General features: G+C 38.7%; 1 protein-coding gene across 2 annotated transcripts in view; it reads left to right on the forward strand.

Annotated features, from left to right (window-relative positions):
• Positions 1 to 20,377, forward strand: part of LOC129759261 (protein Gawky-like) — a 35,451-nt gene extending 15,074 nt beyond the window's left edge. Inside the window, exons 3-8 of one of the 2 annotated variants that reach the window (XM_055756671.1) lie at positions 762 to 1,127; positions 1,198 to 1,712; positions 1,772 to 1,910; positions 1,974 to 2,441; positions 2,507 to 2,882; positions 9,912 to 20,377. In XM_055756671.1, the coding sequence (XP_055612646.1) occupies positions 762 to 1,127; positions 1,198 to 1,712; positions 1,772 to 1,910; positions 1,974 to 2,441; positions 2,507 to 2,882; positions 9,912 to 10,054 (2,007 nt within the window). In that variant the 3' untranslated portion in view covers positions 10,055 to 20,377. The remainder of the gene's footprint in view (positions 1 to 761; positions 1,128 to 1,197; positions 1,713 to 1,771; positions 1,911 to 1,973; positions 2,442 to 2,506; positions 2,883 to 9,911) is intronic. The other variant, XM_055756672.1, reaches the window with a different exon arrangement.
• Positions 20,378 to 22,143: the final 1,766 nt, after the last annotated feature.

The raw sequence follows: 22,143 nt of genomic DNA on the forward strand, positions 1-22,143 counted from the left end.
TTTTTTATAGTAGACCTTAAAATTTTTCAAGGTCTACTATAAAAAGTTTCAAGTTATGAAGCACATTTAAAGAAGCATGTTTTGAAGACACTTTAGAGATAAGATGAAAGGCAGATGCGCTTTATTTGGTGATTACATGCGAAAACTTTAATTTGCCGAAGTAAAACCCTTTTAAAATATTTTAAACAGCCAAAGATTAGTTAAACAGCGTTTTTTTTTTTCAATAACAATGTCAACTAAGGGCTGTTAAAAAAAATACAATCGTTTTTTTTTTGTCAATAATTCTTGATTGAGTAAGTTAATTTTGATAAAGTTTTCAGCAATCAGATTGTCATCAAATTTTGCACATGGGACATTACACTACTAGCTTTTAGAGTTTTAGAGCTTACTAGAGTTTACTTTAAGTTCAATAAATTTTCATCCACTCAACTCAAAGTTATTAAAAAAAAACGCGTTCGACAGGACAAAACATATGCATACCTAAGCTTGTAAAAATATTGGTTATTGTTGTTACAATATACATTTTTGACAAACATCGGTATCAGAATGGGGGGGGAATTTTTGCCTAGGCCCTCAAAGTTTTTTTTTCCGATTGCACTCCTTTACATCCTGATACATATAAGTAATTATGTAACGATCGGTTTACAAAAATTGGTAATGTTCGTTGTAAACCAGTGAATTCGTATGGTTTTTAAAGCATAATATATCGATGAAGGTAACAATCTTTTTGTCATATGAATATTCTACCGTTTTTTCATCAGAACAATCAAGGTGGACCGAATAACAACATTCCCGGCGGTCTCGGCTCTAACAATCCGAATCTGGGTAATTTAGGCGGTTTGAACAAGCCGTTGCAAAATTACTTGAACCAGGCACCACCATCCGGGCCGAATGGACCGTTCGGCCAAGGTAATCCGAACAGTGTAGCAGGAAATGTGCTAGGAGGCGGAGGCGGCGGCGGCGGAGGACAAAATTCGTCCGCTCAACCGTCCACACAACAGCTTCGTATGTTGGTACAGCAAATACAGATGGCAGTCCAGGCCGGTTATTTGAACCATCAGATACTAAACCAACCGCTTGCACCGCAAACGTTGTTCTTGTTGAATCAGCTTTTAAACAACATAAAGGTAAGGGTCCTTCAGACGTGTTTATCAGACAAGTGACCGAGAGTGGTTATCATTATTTTCCGAATTTCAGCAACTTCAGGTTACTCAAAACAACTTACAGCGTGGAGGAGGTGGATCCAACAATCAAATTTCCGCTATTCCAAAGATCAAGCAACAGATAGCTGGATTACAAAATCAAATCGCCAATCAACAGGCTATCTATCTGAAACAACAACAGCAACAGCAGCAACAACAGTCTGGAAATTCGAATAACATTAATCATCTGCGCGGCAACTTCCATCCGGATTCCAATGATTTGACCACACTACAGAATAGTTTGTCTGAAATGGGGTTAGGAAAAGATCAAGGCGGTCCTTATCATCATGGCCCTGGTGGCGGGGGTGGTGGAAATGGTGGAGGCGGACCAGGAACCGGTGGTGGGTCCTCCAGTCAACAGTCTCGTTTGAATCAGTGGAAATTGCCAGCCATGGATAAGGATGGGCATGATTTAACGGACTTCTCACGGGCCCCTGGCACTACTGCCAAATCAACTTTGTCAACTGCTGGTTCAAGCATCACAGGCCTGGGTGGTTTGCAGGGTGATAAGTAAGTTTAGAAAAATCAATATATTGAATTTTTCATAACATCACAATTCATTGTTCTAGTACTTGGTCCACTGGCCGCGGAAATATCAGCGATGGCTGGCCGGACTCTAGCGGAGATGCAGGAAACAAGGATTGGCCCTCAAATCAGGATACCTTCACCGATCTTGTTCCTGAGTTTGAACCTGGAAAGCCGTGGAAGGTTCGCGTTGCTGTCAATCTCTTCTATGAGCGTAGAAATAAATAACAATCTTTTTATCTGCAGGGAACTCAAATGAAGATCGAGGAAGATCCCACCATTACTCCTGGCAGCATTGCACGCAGCCCGATTGCATCCATCTCGATTGGATCCACAAAAGATTCGGATCTATTCGCCAACAATAGCAAACCGTCACCGACTGATTCTATCAGCCTTTCTTCCCCTACTTGGAGCTTCAATCCCAATAATAACAATTTCTCTAGTTCCATCTCGAAAATCGCAACCAAGAACACTTGGTCCGATACTGGGGCATCCGATCTTTGGGGATCCGGTCTTGGTAGTGGATCAGCGGGAGGAGCCAAAACTTCGCGCGGTCCTCCGCCTGGTCTTTCTGCGGGTAAAGGTAATCCTGGTCTTAGTACCAATGGATGGAATCAACGTGGTGTCGGCCATGCTGGTGGAAACTGGCCTACTGGTGGTGGAGGCCCAGGATGGTACTCTACATGGGTTCTGTTGAAAAATTTGACCACTCAGGTAGTAAATAGGATAAAAAATTTAATCACTCTAAGGTTTTTAACCTTCAACCAAATTTATTTCAGATTGATGGTTCAACGCTGCGTACCTTGTGCATGCAACATGGTCCGTTACAAAATTTCCATCTTTACCTGAACCATGGTATTGCGTTGTGCAAATATCTTTCACGCGAGGAAGCCAACAAAGCCCAACAAGCGTTGAACAACTGTGTTCTGGGAAATACTACGATCTGTGCCGAATCTCCAACCGATAGTGAAGTTCAAACTATCTTGCAACACTTGGGAGTGCCGGGAAATAACAATAATAACAACAACAACAATAATAACAATATCAACAATAATCTAGTTTCTTCGGGCATTGGGAACTCTAGCGTCAACAACAATAACGCCAACCAACCGTGGCGTTCGGGACCCCCGCAACAACCCTCTGTTCGCGCTACAGGTGAGTAAATTCGTTTAGAATTTCACACTGATTCACTGTGAAAGCTGAAACTTGTCTAAAATCTAAATAGCAAATTACCTGGAATAGTTTGTATATAGATAAATTTTTCAAAATAGAAATTTGAACATTAGAAAATTGAAACGGAAATGTGGGAAACTTATTGCTTTCACCCAGTTTTTAACGGTTGAACTTCGTTGATCCGTTTAGTTATTTTTATCATCAAGAGAACAGTTCACATGTGATACGGGAGATTGCTGTCCTGAATACAGGACTTTCATTCGAGTTCACCTGAATTTTGGGAGTAGAGCTAAACAAAAAAAGAAATGCCAGTAATCATGTAAAAATGCTCATAAAAGAATGTTCGGTACGTACCCGTTTCTTAAAATTGGCTTTGCGACAGTCATGAGAAAATTGTTCTACGGATGGGAAGTATTCAAACCAGAAAACATCATGAAACTTAAAACGGCTTATACCAATATGTTGAACAACTCGGCGATCCGCTGCAGCAAAAGGAGGGCCCTGGTGAGTGTGACCTCGTCCATTTTGCGGTACGGAGCGGCAGCCTTGAGCAGGCAGTGTAACCTGCAAAAGCTCTGCAGTGTGCAGCGGCTGATGAACCTGCGAGTAATCAGCGCATACCGAACGGTGTCCTCGGTAGCTGCTGATGTTGTGGCGGGGGTCATGCCCATCTCGGTCTTGCAAGAGGAAGATAATGGCGAACAACTCGGGGATCCGAAGTAGTCAGCGAAGGATAATTTCGAATGTAGTTTCGTCAATCCTTCGATATGGAGGGGCGGCCTGGAAATCTGGTCTTAACATCCAGTGTAACCAGCAAAAGCTGAACAGTATACAAAGGCGAATGAATTTGCGGGTCATCAGTGCATACCGCACCGTTTCGTCAGAGGCTGCGTGCGTTGTAGCGGGAGTCATGCCCATCTCGGTTTTGTTGGTGGAGGACTCCTATTGCTACGAAAATAGAGGCACGCAAAACGTGAGAACACGAGCCAGATATAGTTCCATGGCCAACTGGCAGCAGCTGTGGGACAGCTCAGAAGAGGAAGGTGGACCCATCGTTTGATTCCAAACATCAAGGAGTGGATGGAGAGAAAGCATGACGAAGTGGATTTCTACATGACGCAGTTCCTGACTGGTCATGGATGCTTCATGAAGTATCAACACAGATTCGGACATGCGGCCTCGCCGGTCTGCTTAACATGCGGTGACGTGTACGAGACACCCGAACACGTGGTATTATATTGTCCAAGGATTGAAGAGGAACGTGCCAACATATTCGCCGCCTGCGGACCCGAAACGACATTGGACAACATGTTGCAGAAGATGTGTGATGACATCGACATATGGCAGGCAGTCAGTGATGGGCTCTCCCGGATAATGACTGCTTTGCAAAGGAGTTGGAGACTGACGCAAATTGCGATTGACGTAGGATAACGTAGGTTAACTTTACTAAGCTTAAAGAGTCCGAAGCTATGAAATGAACTACGCAAAACAATCAGCGTAGCTGATGGGACCACAACGTGAAGATGATTTTGGGAGGTCAGGTTGATATTTAATTTAAATATGAACTTCTTGGCGAGTGTTGCATAAGTAGCGCATATGCGTGAATTAGACACCCCCTGCCGTAGTATTGCCTTAGGGCAGGTACCGGTTCGGGATATTGTCTGAGGCCCCAGGTGGAGTTTAGGGCATATGTTTATACGGATGAGTATATAACGAGTTGACCCATTGTTCCCATGTAGACACGTCTTTCGACGTGCATTGGGACCAATCCGTGAAATTCCTTTTTCGAATTTACCACCTGGGTAACCAAAAAAAACGAGGAAGATATCTTCTGCTACGAGCACAGGCACATGCCCGATGTGCGATGTGCGGCACATGCCAGAGAGGTCTCGATGTCCAACTGGCAGCACCAGTGGAACAGCTCGGAACGTGGCCGGTGGACCCATCGCTTGATCCCTAACGTCGGATCCTGGATGGACCGGAGACATGGAGAGGTGGTTTTCAGCATGACACAGTTCTTGACTGGTCACGGGTGCTTCATGCAGTACCACCATCAATTTTGACACGTGGCCTCGCCATTCTGCCTAGCCTGCGTTGACACAGTAGAGACACCATAGCACGTAGTGTTCAACTGTCTGAGGTTTGAAGGGGTACGCGCCAACATGCTCGCCGTCTGCGGCCCAGACTCGACAGCCGACAACATCGTGCGGAGGATGTGTGAGGATGCCAATACTTGGCGCGTGGTCAGCGATGGATTCACCCGGATCATGACTGTCCTGCAGAGGAATTGGAACCAGAACCAGTCCGCGACCGGTGTAGAGTGACTCCTTCGTCGGGGAGCATCTGAGTAGTGTTCGTCCGATCCTGGCAGTAAAGCATACAAAGATAAGACTCTACCTTCTGCGTATGCTGAGCTGCCTGGTACGTTGCGCGTCTGTATGTAGGATACCTCCAACGTTACCGTCGCGGAGTATTTGAGTCGAACGCGCCATCTGCGGCGGAGGCTGTGGGGATAAGACATGACCTTCTCTGCAGTCGAACTCGCAGGAGGAAGAGTATTCACTTCGCGGAATACTCTCGGGTAGAGTGGTCTCACGTCGCCATCGGATGAGCCAGTCGAGTCGGGTAGGATGACATCACCGTCGGGATTCATCTGTGTCGCAAGCGTAAAAAACCCGTACGTGTGCTGTGTCAGGCGCGAGTCCAGGATAAGCTGCTCTCTATTCGGCACATGGCGAGAAAAAAGCTTAGGGTTGCCAGTCAAAAGGGAGGAGAAAGACCGAACAACGGTATGCGTATACCGAGCTGTTAGGTACGGAAGGAAGGTTACCTCCACTGCCGCGGAGTATCTAGGGGGAAGAATAATTACGCCGCGAAATACTCTCGGGTAGGGTGACTTCACGTCGTCACTCGAGTCGGTGTAGGATGACGTCTTCGCCGGGAATCATCCGAGTAGTTTCGTAAAGCCCCGGGCGTGTGCTGTGACAGGCGCGTGTCCAGGATAAGCTGCTCTCGATTCGGCACACGGACGGGCAAAGAAGAGAGGGCCTCGATCCAAACCAATCGGAGCCAAGATCTCGAGTCGTTAGAGGAGAGGTCCGAGCGCACGATAGTCGTGCAAACCAAGCGAGCCTCGAGTTACGAGTAAAGGCTGGACCTCGAGTCGTCAGAGGAGAGGTCCTTAGTCTTGAATCGTAACAAGAGGCAGGGTATATATGCTGAAGTTTTGACTTGAAATTGAGTTGGCCGATGAGCGCTTGAGCGCGGACTTGGTCTCCCAAGGTCGATGCAGGTCCGGATGACAATTATGATCAGAGGGCCCAGGTGGACTTTATGGCGTAGGGGTACTTAGTATCATAAGTCGTCCCATTGCACCCATGGACCCAGAGTAGCATACTGGGGGGACTTGGTCGCTCGTCGTGCCTTGGAATGCAATCCGTAAAAAGGATTTACCACCTGGGTGATCAACTAATAAAAAAATACCAATATGTTGAGGACATTATCCGGGGCATTCTATTCAACCCCATTACAAGCCCTTTATGTTGAGAACGGCGTTTTCACCTTTGAATTTCTGGTAGCTGAAAAGTCATTGAGGTTCAATGTGGCCGTCAAAATAGCCAGTGAATCAGCTGTGATTTACATCGACTTGGCAAGTGTGCTGATGGCTTTAGAACCATCCACCATTTACCAAGCAACGGATCATCCAAAATATTATCTTTTTTTTTAAAAAAATCTTAAAACCGTTACGATGGTCTGGATTCCAAGTCACGTTGGTATTCCGGGCCAGGCATGTAAAAATCGTGAGTCTACATACTCGCACATTGCCATATTTGCAGATCGATTCTGCTTCATTGAACTCAAACTGCGATGATGCTATCGGTAGGTTCAACAAGAGACAGCAGGAGGTTCCTTCCCAGGTTGAGGAATGGTGACACCAGGATGACCCATAAACATCTGATGGAGAAAACGGAACCACTAGTATGCGATGCGTGTGGTGTCAACTGACGGTGAAGCACCTAATTATGGAATGTTTGAAATACAACGACAGGAGACAAGTGCTGCCCGAAGGCTAAATTGTAAAAATAAAACATTCTGTCGGTGAAAACAGAAGGTTAAACCCTCGTTAAATAAAACGTACAAAAAATCATTTCAGTTTATGAATGCACAACTTTTGAACTTCAGCAACAATTAAGTATTACGAGATTCGGATGGCTATTCAGGTTTCTGTCAAGCAGTTACAGTTGAGCGTGGGTTATTGCGGGTTTTGTTTATTATAATGGGTTGCAAAAACGTTCGCAGAAGGTTTATGTGCTAAGAGATGAGTGCATGAGGAGTGATATTTCCATCGTTTGAGCCGAAAAATCGTTCAAAATGAAAAAAAAAAGTGCGGGGATGCCTAGAGCAGCTGGGAAAGACGAAGCTTTTTTCTCCCGTAGCGTAGAAGGGCAGCTAGAGAGGGCTAGAAAAAATGGGTGATAGGAAGAGTGTAGTGGAAAACCCGGCTTGCTGCGATCTAAAAATCTTAGCGCGAATCGACAGAAAGAAAAGTGGTGTGGTTGAAAACTACGGTTTGAAAAGCAGCGAGTGGAATAAAGGCTGAGAAGCGAAAAATAAAAGGCCTGATTGGTTCTGAGAGTGCAGAGAGCGGTCTGGTGAAAAGTGATGAAAAATGATTTAGATGCAGGTGGAAAGAGGAAAAGTGCCAAAAGTGCTAAATAGAATTAGGGTGGTATTGGAAGCGTGATTAAATAAGTTGTATCAGTCGCATGGGAAAGAAAGCTTGGGCTGCTTACGCTTTGAATACAGAAAAGAAGTATTCCAAAGAAGATAAACAATGTGAGGAAAGGTAAAAAGAGTTCTGGCAGCAAGGCAAGATGTCAAGTGAATTAGAAATTTCTTTTTTTATGTTACTATATTTAGAATGATCAATCATCTTCCAACTACCCAAGTATAGACACGGATGCCGGAATACCTGATGAAATCTATAAAAATTGTATATTACTTTTTTTTGTAGAGAAATGAATCCAACTTAGATGAAATTTCAGGGACTAGATAAGAGAAAATCGATGTTGAAAAACATGCGAAAAAAATTCGCCTTGTCTCCCGGTGAGACTTGAACCCATATCTTGCGCCTCTCCGGGGCCCATGTATTAACATTCTACTACAGGAGACCAACCTGGCGTATGAATATTATATACTGGTTGAGTGTCGATGTCTATCGGAATGAAGGGAATAGTTCTCCCATGTGATCATAATCATTTTTCTTGGTCTATTTCTATTCCCATCATTTCATCTTACGGTAGTTGGAATCAAGTTTGGACATTTTTAAGCACGGCAAGATTTGCATTGCCTTTGCATACCACCCTTAAAAAAGTTATCCCATTTTTGAAGCCTAATAACTTTTTCATATTAAGTCGAATCGACTTGCAGTCTTCGTATGAAATATTTGTCATAATTTGGGCTTTAAGAAAACCCGTTTTCAAAAGAAATCGGCCGAAGGAAACCCAAGTTATTCATGAAATACTGGTTTTTCATGTTTCTCCTGAACAAAATGTCTCAAAATCCCATACAAACTTTAGGCTCGTTGAGCTACCCCTTCCCGTGATCCGATCTGGCCCAAATTTGGCATGAGATCTTGCACTAGGCCTAGGATCAATTTTAGCCTGCAGCGCATAGCATTTTGCAGGTTTTGAATTTCCCATACAAATTTGGGGCAGTCTACTGGACAGTGCAATTACATGTTTGCACGGAATGCATTCACATTAGGGTGGTTCAAACAATCGTTGTGTTTCGTAATAAAAACCTTGGTGACTAAAATTGTTCCTTAGTCTACCTACCAGAAGTCCCACTGCCAAATTTCAGATCATTTGACCAACTTTGAAAGGTCGCTTAACAAGACTCAAGTTGGGATGGGAGAATAGACTGAGTCGATTTGGGGTCATTTTTGAATTTCTCAAACCCTGGGGTCTTAAAAGCTTCATTTTGGTCCAAAACTCATCCGTGATTTTTTGCAGAATTTTTAAGTAAAGTTTACATGAGTAAATTTGAACTTTTAGGTTTGTATGGGAAAATTGAATATTTTTTACTGAAAAATCAACATCATTTTTGTTTCTTCTGTGGAACCGAGCCTGCTAATGGTTTTTGTGCCAATTTATAAATTCCTTCAAGGAAATTTTCCGCTGAACAACTTTGTCGAATATCATAACTTCGTATCTTTTTAGACAAAAAAGTTATTTGCTGTTTAACAGGTGTATGTCTTTTTGGATTGATGAACCATGAATTCAATTGACACCACTGCTTGTGCCCCACGAAGTATGGCATGAAAAGTGGTCTTGCAATATTTCGCTAGGCACCCAGCAGTGGCGTCAATTGAATTTCTTGTTTATCAATGTCAAAAGACATACACCTGTTAAAGAGCTAATAACTTTTTTGTCTAAAAGATTCGAAGTTATGATATTCGACAAAGTTGTTCAGCGGAAAATTTCCTGTAAGAAATTTATAAATTGGCACACAAACCATTAGCAGGCTCGGTTCCACAGAAGAAACAAAAATGATGTTGATTTTTCAGTACAAAATATTCAATTTTCCCATACAAACCTAAAAGTTCATATTTACTCATGTAAACGTTACTTAAAAATTCTGCAAAAAATCACGGATGAGTTTTGGACCAAAACGAAGCTTTCAAGACCCCAGGGTTTGAGAAATTCAAAAATGACCCCAAATCGACTCAGTCTAATGGGAGAATGAATTCATAAGTGTAAGCAAAAGTGCAAGAAACATTACTTTTAAAGTCTAACTTTTGAGAGGATTTGTCTTCCATTTAAGTAAAATTCTGAACTAGGTTTAATAATTCCTTCCCGAATCGTAATAATCTTAAATTTTGAACTGGATAAGAATTTAGAATACAAAACATTTAACAGAAATCTAAAAATTAGAATTCCGAGAGTTTTCAATCCCCAAAATATAGTTGCACCTGCACCTTTTTTGACAATGATTTTCTTTCCTCACCAGCAGACACCTGGGGCTCCGGGTGGCCATCTTCCGGGGCCGGTTCCAACCTCTGGACACCGTTGGACAGACCGACCGAACGTGGAACACCATCCAACTTGAACTCGTTCCTTCCCGAGAACTTGCTCGGCGGTGAATTAAACTGAGTAACGAAGAGCATGTGAGTAACCAGCACCAAATAAAAAAAATGATACTCTAATTAAGCTATTTAGTTTGGCAAAACAGTGCTAAACCGTAACAATCAAAATGTTGAAACGCAACAGGATCTACAAAATTTTCACAAATTTACTCAAACGTTGTACAATGTTAGTAAAGTTTTTCGTACAACACAAAGCAGCGATTCGAAATGAATGATATTTTGTATGATTTTAATTTTATACGCAAAAACCGATCAAAATCACAATTTTTATGGGATTAGTGTAATATTTAGCCTACACATAGTCATTAAGACCTTATTACCTGAAATTTGTTTTACTATTTTTTATGATTTATAAGTATATTTTTTAATATATCTTTACCGTACTGTATCGATTCATTGTTTGGAAGACAGGAGAGCACGCTTTAATAGAACTAATAACTTAATCAACCTTCATTCAGATTTTGTATCGAAATCTGTCGCATTTACTTGGAAAGGTAGGTAAGAAGTAATTACTATGAAAAATATTATAAACTATTGAAAGGTAAATACTTTCTACCGTTAGCACAGGGAATCAATAACAGCGATCTCAATGTAAGGGGCCAATCAAAATACAGAAGAAAAAAATTAACAAAAAAAACGGGCCTACCCGACACAATTTTCGAAAAAAAAAACAGCAAGAACACATATAATAACGGCGCATATTTTTCGCGCGACTTTCATAGTTCATGCGGAAATACGATTTGTGGTTGTGATTTTTAGATGGATTCAATAAAGTTCAAACTTTATTAAAACCCAAATGCACAGCCAGAATGCCAGAGCAAAGCAACTGAAAAAAAAGAATACTGAAATCTTCCTGTGTGCGTAATCCAAACCAAGTTTCAAAAACGGACTATCCAACAATCGAAGCTGTTAACAAATGCTACTCAATCGTTTATGTTAAGAAAAAAAAATATATTTCATTTAACCGTACACATATCAAAAGGGTGGATGAGAATACGCCCCGAAGGGTGTTTTTCCCAAGTCACAAAAATATTCGCTTTAATTGTTACATTTAAGTGTACAGTTTCAAGGGATTGGATTGAATCTTTTCTAGGAACTATCATATAAACTATGTTGAATTTGTTAACTTTTTCGTTTAGTTATGTTTATCCCTCGTTTAGTCATTCGTATTTCAGACGGCATTCCAATAAACTGTGAATAAATAGGGGAAAAATTGAAATTGATTAATTTACCCATCGATCGAACTGCAATTTATGATCGATGTAACTGCATATAAAAGTTGCCACCAATAGCTACTTATAGTAATAATCCTGAAGCAATATGAAAAATTATGCAAAAAAAACATTGTCGTTAAACGTAGATGATAAGAGGCAAAGTGTTATTTATTTTTCTAAACGTAAAAATTAGAAAAAAGTAAAAAAAATCATTGGCCAAATATGTGATAAAGCGCTTGGTTGAAAACCAAACACTCAAACAAACAGCCTTTAGTGTTAATATTGAATAAGTGAAGACAAAAAAATGCAGCATTTTTTCCATTTGTTTTACCTCTCTCTATACATCATAGAAGTGACTAATCGAAGCATTAATTTCTACAATCTTTCACTATATTATATTATATGAAAATGATATATTTCGATAGTAATATGGTTAGAGCTAATTGTAAGACGCTAATTGAAGAACAACCTACAATTAAGAGGGCAAATCAAAAGTATATATATTTTTAATAGATCTAATCGTAAATGTGTATCAGCATATAAGTAAGAGCATTCGAGAAGAAGGGAATTATATAAGTATTTATCAAAACTAGTTCGTAAGGCATTGGTGAATTTAGCTGTAGGCACAAAAGCCAAAGTGAGATTGACACACACACAAGTTGTCTTGCAGCATTCTTGCAGCATATTACACATATTACTTATGCCGTTTGGACACGTAAACTTGGAAGAATTCTTAGCTTGTAAGGACAAAATGACAAATATTTACATACACAACAAAAACCCATACACGAACAAACAAACAAAACAAAAATATTTAAATCTCCGAAAATGTAGTGCAACTTTTTCAGTGTTTTAGAATTTATTGTAATATCAACGTTGGTCAATGATGGTAGCTTGTAAGACACACATGAAGATTTATCAAATGAGCTACAAATCAGCAAACAGTAGGGGAGAGTGGGGTATCGTGGGCCATGGGGAAACGTGGGCCACTTTTAATATCTCAGATGTGTGTTGATATAAAAATCTCAAACCAACTGTCATCGTCGTCGCTTTGCGTGAGCATATATTCCTATATGTTGTTGACTGAAATACGCATCATATGCTTCTTTTATTTATCAAGCTAAAAAAAGTTAGAAAAATTTACTTACATAATTAAAAAAAACACCCGCTAATTTCATCGATGGGGAACCTAAAGTGCATAACAAAAATATGCTCATACGCTTATGATCTTTGTTTTGTCATGATCTTTCACGTGGAAAAGGAATTTTTGATGAAACATCAATAAGTCACACAAACGCAACCAATTTGCAAATCATAGCTTGTGGGGAATCGTGGGCCACACATCTTGAATCATCTATATTTTTATGTTTTTATACACATTCAAAACTTAAATTACGTTTTACCTATCTGCAAAGTTTTCTTATGCCAAATGAAGAGTTATGAAAAAAATTTGTCCATACTATAAAGGAAATTTTGCCAAAACGGGTTTTGGAATCTTTGCGATCATACACAGCTCTCTTTTTTATTTCATCATCTGAAATTGCTTTTAAATAACGAAATGAATTAGGAAATCACAGTTTTGAGTCAACTCATAAACTTTGCATGTTATTTGGTCAATTTGGATTTGGTGGCCCACGATTCCCCACCATTTTTCAAAATCCAAAAAATATTGCTTTTTTTCAAACAGTCAGAACTTGGAGAAAATAACTTACTAAAAAATTCAAAAAAATACCTCATGATACCTTGAAAATGTAGAAAACCATACCATTTTTCATTTTCAATTTATCTTTTATAGTAAAGAAGTTATCGAACAACGAAAAAAAGTGGCCCATGATTCCCCACTCTCCCATATAGAATACTATAGGGAGTAAGGAAGTTTAGAAATGGTAAGGCATTGTATCAATAATAAACTTTGTCACGCTGCGCAAAACGAAAGGTTTGGAGCATTCGTGATGAAACAATACTGATTTTACAATTGTGAAACGGAAAAATATATTTCGAGACAATATTTTTAAAAGAAAATAACAATTAACTGTACCAAGCAGTGGCGATTCTGCTGCAACAAAAAAAATGTGTGTGAAGTAAAGAAAAACAATCTCTGAAACTATAATCGAAAGATAAAAAACTGAATGATGGAACCATGTGGAACAAACCGTTTACACGCTGAAGCAAAAACTACTAAAATCAAGAAACTTATCGAAAGTAGGAAGCGAGTGAGCGAATGATTTTGAACTAGTTAATTAGTCGCAAACTCTACTGACTGACCGTTTCACCAAATATGATGTATGTAGTCCGTACTCGAACGAAATGCCAATAATGGAGGCACAACAGTGTATAGTTCCATCAGCTATTTGACAACGCGTGTTTAACACAAACATTTATTTCCATCCTGATCGATCTACACCAGTTACTACATTGATGTTTATGCAGAATCCTTAAACCTAAGCTACCTGAACGATCGCAGGAAATTAGTAACAAAAATAATAAGCGTATTTGTCTAGTTTGAGATTCGGGATTTCGGAAACGAAAAAGTGAAAAACGAGATGACTTCGCTGTCTAGTCAAAGTTACCATATAACAGAATGGTCTGTGGATCCCAAAAAAAAAAAACAGAACAAAATCTTTTTCGAGTCTGCCAAATCTATCAAGCGAATCGCTTCCTTCCTAGCATTTACATCTCGTGGTTTACATTTTCGAATCCTCGGCACAAAAACTCGAGAAACTCGTCGCCAAAACTCGATCGAAAAGTTTTCTACGTTGTTGTTGTGCAAAACTAATTGTTCCCCATTTCATAAATACACCCTCAACGGATACAAACTTATTTTTTAAACCTAAAACAACTATACGAGGTGCTATTATTATTCGCGAAAACATTGATTGATTAAAAACAAACTACGCAGTTAGTTCTTAATAGATCTACCATTTAAAGCATAAGTAATACCCAAAAGTCACTAGAAAAAAATTAGGGATCGTGTTCTGGGACACCTACAATCGAGGATCGGGAATGCATGAATTTACAAGTTGCAAATACGTTGTGCTACGCATAAACAATCTGTGCAGTGGAAAATTTTCCCGAAGGCTTAATTTTTGTACCTTAATCAGGGCCAAGAAGGATTTTTTCTGCGTTTTGAAACCTTTCTTATATTTGAACATCAATAGAAATTGAATCTTTTTAATGAAACCATTTTCAGAGATGATTCTTCAGAGTTTTGTTCAACCAAGACCAATAGATATTAATTATATTGGCCATGTTTTCACTCGACAAGTCTAAGGATGTAGGGTAGGGTCAAATATTCCATAATCATAATGTAAACTAAAGTTTTCTGATCCAAATGACAGATCTTTCAATTTACAAGTCAGTGTTATCAATTAGAAGAAAACACGTCACAACCAAAGTTTTCCAATACTCTTCATTCCGCCTTTAACATAATCTTTAACAGGCCACTTAATTTTAAGAACTTAAGAGCATACTTTGATTAAGTTTGTTGAAAGTTTTATTCCTAGATTAATTCCTGCCGCGCCAAACTTTATTTTTTTGAAAAATCGAAATTTTTAAAAAGCTCAAACCATTGAACAAATTCGTTTGACAGCTAAGAATATTGTCATTTTCGCCTGCCTGAAAATCTGCCATGCATTTGATTGTAAACTCACATTGTTTTGTTCATAAACCATAAAATAACCATCCACAACGAATCGTCCATCATGTGCCTTACTACTGGATTGATCATGTATCAAAGATTTGTGAAACCTTTTCAGTTGAAAACCTTTTAATTATTTCAATATTGTTTCTGTCGATTTTGATAACCGCACAACATTATTTTCTTTAACCTTATAGCGCTAAAAGATTACTTATTCCATCAACACATGGCGAACCATATACGAGATATCTCGTTTTATCGCTCCCAGCAAGTATGCTGCCCCTAGATCCATAACTCTAACGTTATAATTTGATAATGAAACTCAAAGATTCCAAATTTGTAGAATTTAGTCCAATGGTTTATGAGATATAGTATGCTAAATTTCTGTGCCCTTATGTGTTAAGAACAAGAATTATAACTTTTAAAGGCTGTTCTTTCTCCTTCTAATAGAAGTGTTCAGACATGCAGAAATTTCATTACATTGATGGTTTATCAGAGTTTGAGACATTTTGGACTGAATAATAATATTTTTTTTTTTTTGCAAAAACAAACAAAAAACATTTTGTTTTATAAATACTGTTTAAGTTTTGCGTCCAAAACGATTTTTTTTAGCAAGTTTAATAGCAATAATCATGAAAGGTTTTTTGAAAGCCATTTTTTGAAACATACGGTTTGAAAACTGCTGATAAGTTGAGACGGAAAAAAAATTTCAAGTTCAGTAATTCCTGGGTTTTTGGTCGACAATTTTGAAACAAAATGCCCGGATTGTGCCAGATTTTAAGATAAAATAGCCCGGATACGTGGTAAAAAAATCTTGTAACCTTAGTTTAACACAAAAAAAAAATCAATATATTTTAAATGCGATTTTCATTTAAAAAAAAATAGAGGAAAACTTACGGGCTCAAAAATTAGATTTGATCTTTAAAAATTGTTAACACCATTGAATTGACGAGTTCACTAGCTATGAAGATTGGTATGAGTCGACTTTTATGAAAATTAGGTGTTGTCTTGACTCGTGTTTCATGCGTCACGAAAAATTGATAAAATAGGTCAGAATTTTCAACTTTTATAGGACCTAAGTATGACCTAACTCAACAACTTTCCAGGAATATATCAAAGCTTAGGGTAACGGACTTTTTTTTTACCACCTTGCTTATCTCTCTTATAAAGCAACTTATCATGAAAAAAACTAAGAAATATATTTGAAGCTCAGGCTTCAACTACATTTGTTAGAATTTTTTTTATGATTTATTGCTGTATAAGAGAGATAAGCAAGGTGGTCAAAAATAGGACCAGTTCACAGTGGTTTAAAACTCGAAAAACGTGATCATGGGCATTTTGAAGGCTTAAATGTCAAAATAGCTCCGAGATTTTTCATTATTTTAAAATTCGCATATTTTATTGCAAATTATTTTCTGATCAATTCACCTATAAGAAAGATAATTTTCCTATATTTTTTGTACTTATCATTGTATCACTATGACGTCTTTCAGCCAAGTCATTTTAGTAGTAAAACCTCATGCATGCAAATGAACTAAATGGACTAAATGTCCATGAAAGTTGAAAGATAGGCCTTTCTAATGCATATATTTTTGTTTTGATATGTTTGCAACTTTCAGAGATATTAAACAATGAAAACATGCAGTTTTAAAAAGAAATCACCCAAAAAGTACCATTAAACTTCAAAATAGTGACTTGAAACCTTCAACGAAGTTGTATAGTCTTACAATAGTCACAACTCTTTCATAAAAAGTTGGTCCCAAAACTCGCTTCGAAAAAAGGTAAACGATTTTTTCGTGTTTTGAGGTTAGTTTTTGAAAAAAAAATGTCTTTAAACATGTTGTTTCAAAAGATATAGCCTTGACGTCTTCAACAAAGTTTATTTTAAAATTTGATGATCTACAACTCTTTTGAAGACGTGAAAAAATGATAAATACATAAAATAGAAAAATTATCTCACTTATAGGTGAATATGCGCATTTCAAAATAATGAAATATTGTAGAACATATAAAAAAGCTATTTTGACATTTGAGCCTTCAAAGTTCCCATGATCACGTTGTGCGATTTTTAAACCACTGTTTAGTGGTCGATAAGTCCTTTACTATATTACTGAACATAGGCAAGAATATTGCGAAATTTTTACATGAATTCCGAAGACAGCCATTTTCAGTACTAGTTCCCTTTGCAATTTCAACAAATTTTAGAATTTTCCAGGTTAGATTGGAGTGAGACAAAAAATGAAACATTAAACAAGGTATGAAAGTCTTAATTTGAAATTGAGAGTGTATTCCAATTTCCTGCGATTAACAGTCCCCGGAACAGATCCTCATTAACAACGACAGATTGAAACTGTGATTTATCAAAGATCATTAATTTGGTTTACATTTCTCACTAGTAGAAACTAATGGTAATATCTAATTCTAATGATTGTAGCTACTCTTAAAATTCGTGGTTAGCTTTTCGATAAGTTTGAAGAAAAAAAATCTTTTTATTTTCATGCCATTTGTAGCGTTTGCTAACTTTGCTGACTTCCAAAAACTGATTGTAAGTATTTAATGCATTACCGAATTTAAAAAACCAAAACCTTCCGTTCCTAATTTGAACCAAGAGGAAATTGTGTCATAGTGATACATCTTTTTTTCAAAAAAAAATACAATCTGCACCAAATGGTATAAAATCAGTTTGTGCTACTCGGCGTTCTACGGCTAGTTAGAAACATATCATACGATGGATGTAACTCTAAAACAGTTCGGGTGTTCTAGAAAACCATCCCGAATCCATAACTGATTCTAGCATTATCATGTGGCAGTAAGTTTTTCATTTGGCTCAATCTATTTGTCACGTGTGTATCTTCCATTTTGTGTGAACCTTATCAATGTCGCTAACTATTTTGAAGTTTTTTGAACCGGTTAATAAAGAAAAACCCCACGTAGAAAGCGTTACATTGTTTGAGTACCTGCGAATCGAAGAATCAAATCAAACTTCACACAAAAACACACGGAAAGCTGCACTAGTTTCAGTACGACCTTTCGTAAGATGGTTAAAATACAAAAATTTGAAACACCAGCGATGCGCGCTCAGTAATGTCCTAGAACATACGAGGACCGACCTACGGGTTTGATCGATACCACAAGAATTCCAAGTTACGAGTCCTCATTTGAAAAGGTGCGGGTATAATTGAAACGATGATCGGAAGCAACCCCTCCGCCAATAATAGATTACAACTTGGACATTACATATACGTTAACAAATTGCCATAAATATCGTTAATAATAATTAAAAAAAAGAATTTGGTGCTAAAGAAAACAACTAACATTTAGATGCTAAGGTTTAACTACAACAAAAAGATATATAAAGCTTTGAAACTGATGATGATGAAAAGACGAAAGAAAAAACACTGAACAGCTGAAAATCAATAAATTATAATGCATATGTATTGTAGAAGTATAGGGGGACTCAAAACGATTAACTGTGAAGGTTTGTTCCGAAAGCAATTCCGGAAGCAAGGAACCACATTTTCTTTACCTACGTATAAACTTTTAGTGACAAGTGTTATAGCATTAAGGGGCAGTAATAATGGCCAAAACAACCTGTTTTACAGAGGCTACCATCGATTTGATAATTGAATTTAACTATAAATACTATTAAAATGCAAATACCATTCTATGTGTGGTGGGCGAGTTTGATCAGTGATTGGGATCGTGGACGTTTTCCCATTTTTTTATTCTTGAAATAACAAAAGTGTTAAGAAAATATATGGAGGTATCAAGAAGAATTCTTTATAAAAAACATCGTCCAGTAATCGCATTTTGCTACGGCTCATTGTACCTAATATTGATGGCCAATGTACTATGAAATGTCGAAAAATCGTTTCTACGCCCAGTATAGAAACCAACATCCGTCTATAGGAGCTAGACTTTCAAATCAGTTATCCTTCGCATGCGACCATCCAAGAAGCATTCCTTGTGAGTTTCAGACGAAAAGTGTTTATTGCAACTAACTACATATATGTAATTCAAAATGTACCATCATTGTGGTACATCGGTACAATTGGATAACTCAAGGTACAAGCACATAGGCCTTCTGACCTTTTTACTCTGAACCTCGAAGAATCTTTCCTATGAAGATTTGTTCTCATATCAGGCTGGTGATAAATGCATCTCGGTTTCGAGATGAGCCAGATACATACATGCTGATTGTGCGTATTCAACTCTCAACTTGCTCTATCACTACGGTGACACTTAGCTGTCCTTATTCTTTAGAGAGCCCGTCTAAGGCCCTCTTAATGGATTATACTTATAAGCTCACCAAAACAACGTGATATTTCTGGTTCAAGACCAGGTCAAGTATTGACCGTTGGCGAACAACCAGTCAAACCTCTAGAATGACAACCGCGCTCTTCTGTCGATATCCCACTACCCCACTGTGTGTTTGTACGCAACATTGTATATCCCCAGCAAATAACGGTCCCACGTTGGGCGCCGAGTTAACGTGAATCTTCTGGGGGGACCCCCAGTTTGCTTCTCTGGAACCATGGGTGCAATTGACTTGACTCATGATTACAATCCCAGGAAACATTTTTGTAGCTATACTCTTATACTGTTTTGATATACTTTCCATATACATTATAGAATGATCGTATGAAGGTTGGAAAAACAGCATTTAACTATCAATATATAAACATAAATTTCATTTCTTTCTGAAGAGACGAAAACTACACCAATTGGCACATTGGCATCTCTGCTCGTGACTCGAGGCTCACATTCGGCCTCTTGTCACAAGGAGATGTTGATAAACGCCTCACTTCGTGACTTGAAACCCTTTTTCACTCCGCCCCCTTGTGACCCGATTCGAGACGAGAGTAACTCGCCCCATTAGACTTAAGGTCCCTGCGCCACATGTTTCCAGCACCAGGCTCTCTTCTCTGCAAGTCGTGTGCCGATCATATACGCTAATCGTTACCAGGAACGTCCCCAAAAAGCAGACCGCGCGAACACTTTTGATCGCCCCGCATATCGTGTTTGCGACTTCTCAATGCACGTTATCCCTGGTACCAATGCACCGAGTCACACTCAAGCTTGCGAATTTTGATTTCTTTTTGCCCGAGTCGAGTTTTTCTTTGACTCCATCCTTATGCTGCCTGAGTTGGGTAGAGAATCCGCTCAAGCTAACCCGGACAGAGCCGAGTCAAATAAAATCACCACTCTTGGCTCTCTTGCTCAAGATCAACTCCCTACTCAACCGAGTGGTGAGTTTAGCAGACTCGCAAGGAGCTTGAGTCTGATGGGAAAAAAATCCGTAGAGTAAAAATAAAATCCGCTCACAGGTAGGCTGATTTTAAATCCTTGAGTCGGGAAGAGTCTCTTGGTTTTGACTCGCTTGAGTATTTTATTTTGACTCGCTTGAGTATTTTTTTTTTGACTCGCTTGAGTATTTTTGTTTTGACTCCGATTCTTTTCGGCTAGCTTGATTTTTTTTAGATTTTGACTCAAGGTTTTTCTGGCTTGCTGGAGTCGTTTGATTTTGACCGGCCTGAGTCGTTTTTTCTACTTGCTTGAGGCGTATGGAGTTTGGATTCTGGCTCTGCTCGTCGTTCGTGTGGAGTGCACTGGTGTGGTAGAGATGATGAGATGAAACAATTTCTAAATGAATTATATTTATAGATAGAAATTAAAAACTTTCTTGTAATTTATATAGCGCACTACAATCAGCGACGCAAGCAAACAGCGCGAATAGAACAAATTTGGTTCAAACCAGACACCCGACGCTTGTCCCGGTATATACAGCCTGTATAATACAGGTAAAGGAATCAATCATCTCTACCACACCAGTGCACTCCACACGAACGACGAGCAGAGCCAGAATCCAAACTCCATACGCCTCAAGCAAGTAGAAAAAACGACTCAGGCCGGTCAAAAGCAAACGACTCCAGCAAGCCAGAAAAACCTTGAGTCAAAATCTAAAAAAAATCAAGCTAGCCGAAAAGAATCGGAGTCAAAACAAAAATACTCAAGCGAGTCAAAAAAAAAAATACTCAAGCGAGTCAAAATAAAATACTCAAGCGAGTCAAAACCAAGAGACTCTTCCCGACTCAAGGATTTAAAATCAGCCTACCTGTGAGCGGATTTTATTTTTACTCTACGGATTTTTTTCCCATCAGACTCAGGCTCCTTGCTAGTCTGCTCAACTCACCACCGAATAAAAAATCATACGTGCTGTGCTGAGCAGATTTTCTAGTCATCTAATTTGACTCTACTCACCACTTGAGCGATTTTTTTTCGGAGCGAGTATGCGGTGCTTGGTGAGTAAGGTTCAAAAAGGAATCTTGATTTTATTTTACTCTCGCTCAGCCTGGGGTGGATTTTTTTTCTGTTCCGCCTCACACTCACGTTCGTTTGAGCCGATTTTTACTCGTTGAGTTGATTTTTTGCAAGCTTGGTCACACTACGTTTGTGCTACACTTGGTACGCAGGCTGTCGGCAAGCTGACTCCCAGCAAACATTTATGAAGGTATAACGCAGGAACAACAGAATTATTCAAACAAATATACCAGATAAAAAGATTGTATTAAACTTACCAAAATAGCATATAGCTACAAAAGTGGAGGCGATATATCTACAATGACAAGATTCCAACAATTCGATTTTCCAACATAAAGCAAAATAAACGAAAAAAAAAATTCCTCGACCGAGATTTGAAATTCAGTCCTTCGAGTTCACAGTCCGGTATCTTAACACGATGCCAACTCATAAGTTGATATGACTCGCGCTATAGGTCTATATGTGAGATTTTCTTTTTACGAACCGGTCAAAGGAAGAAACCGGAGAGAGTTTCAATTGAAGGACCGCCCATTTATCGAATGTCAGTTCACTCAAATTGTAAATGTCGAATAAGCATATTCTCAACTAGTTGGAGACATATTTACGAGTTGACTAAACTGCTATCCGATTCAACTTTTTTCGAGCAAAGATGGTCGTAAATGAATGATAGAAAATTACTCAATACCAACGTGTTTACGATAGTTATTGAAAATGTCTTAATATTCGATTTGGATTATCATTTCTATTACGATTTCATGTTAGCTGGGACTGTACCAAGTGGGATGTGTAGTTCTTTTGGCGCTGTACACCTACAGGTGGAAAGTCTGCAGACAAGTTTCCACTGATGGTCTGCATCTAGACGTTTGGGAAATCAGAAATTTGGGGTTCAAGTCGTATTTATAAATAGTAGCAGGTGAGAAAGCC

The sequence above is a fragment of the Uranotaenia lowii genome, unplaced genomic scaffold, assembly GCF_029784155.1.
Source record: "Uranotaenia lowii strain MFRU-FL unplaced genomic scaffold, ASM2978415v1 HiC_scaffold_133, whole genome shotgun sequence".
Classification (NCBI taxonomy): Eukaryota; Metazoa; Arthropoda; class Insecta; order Diptera; family Culicidae; genus Uranotaenia; species Uranotaenia lowii.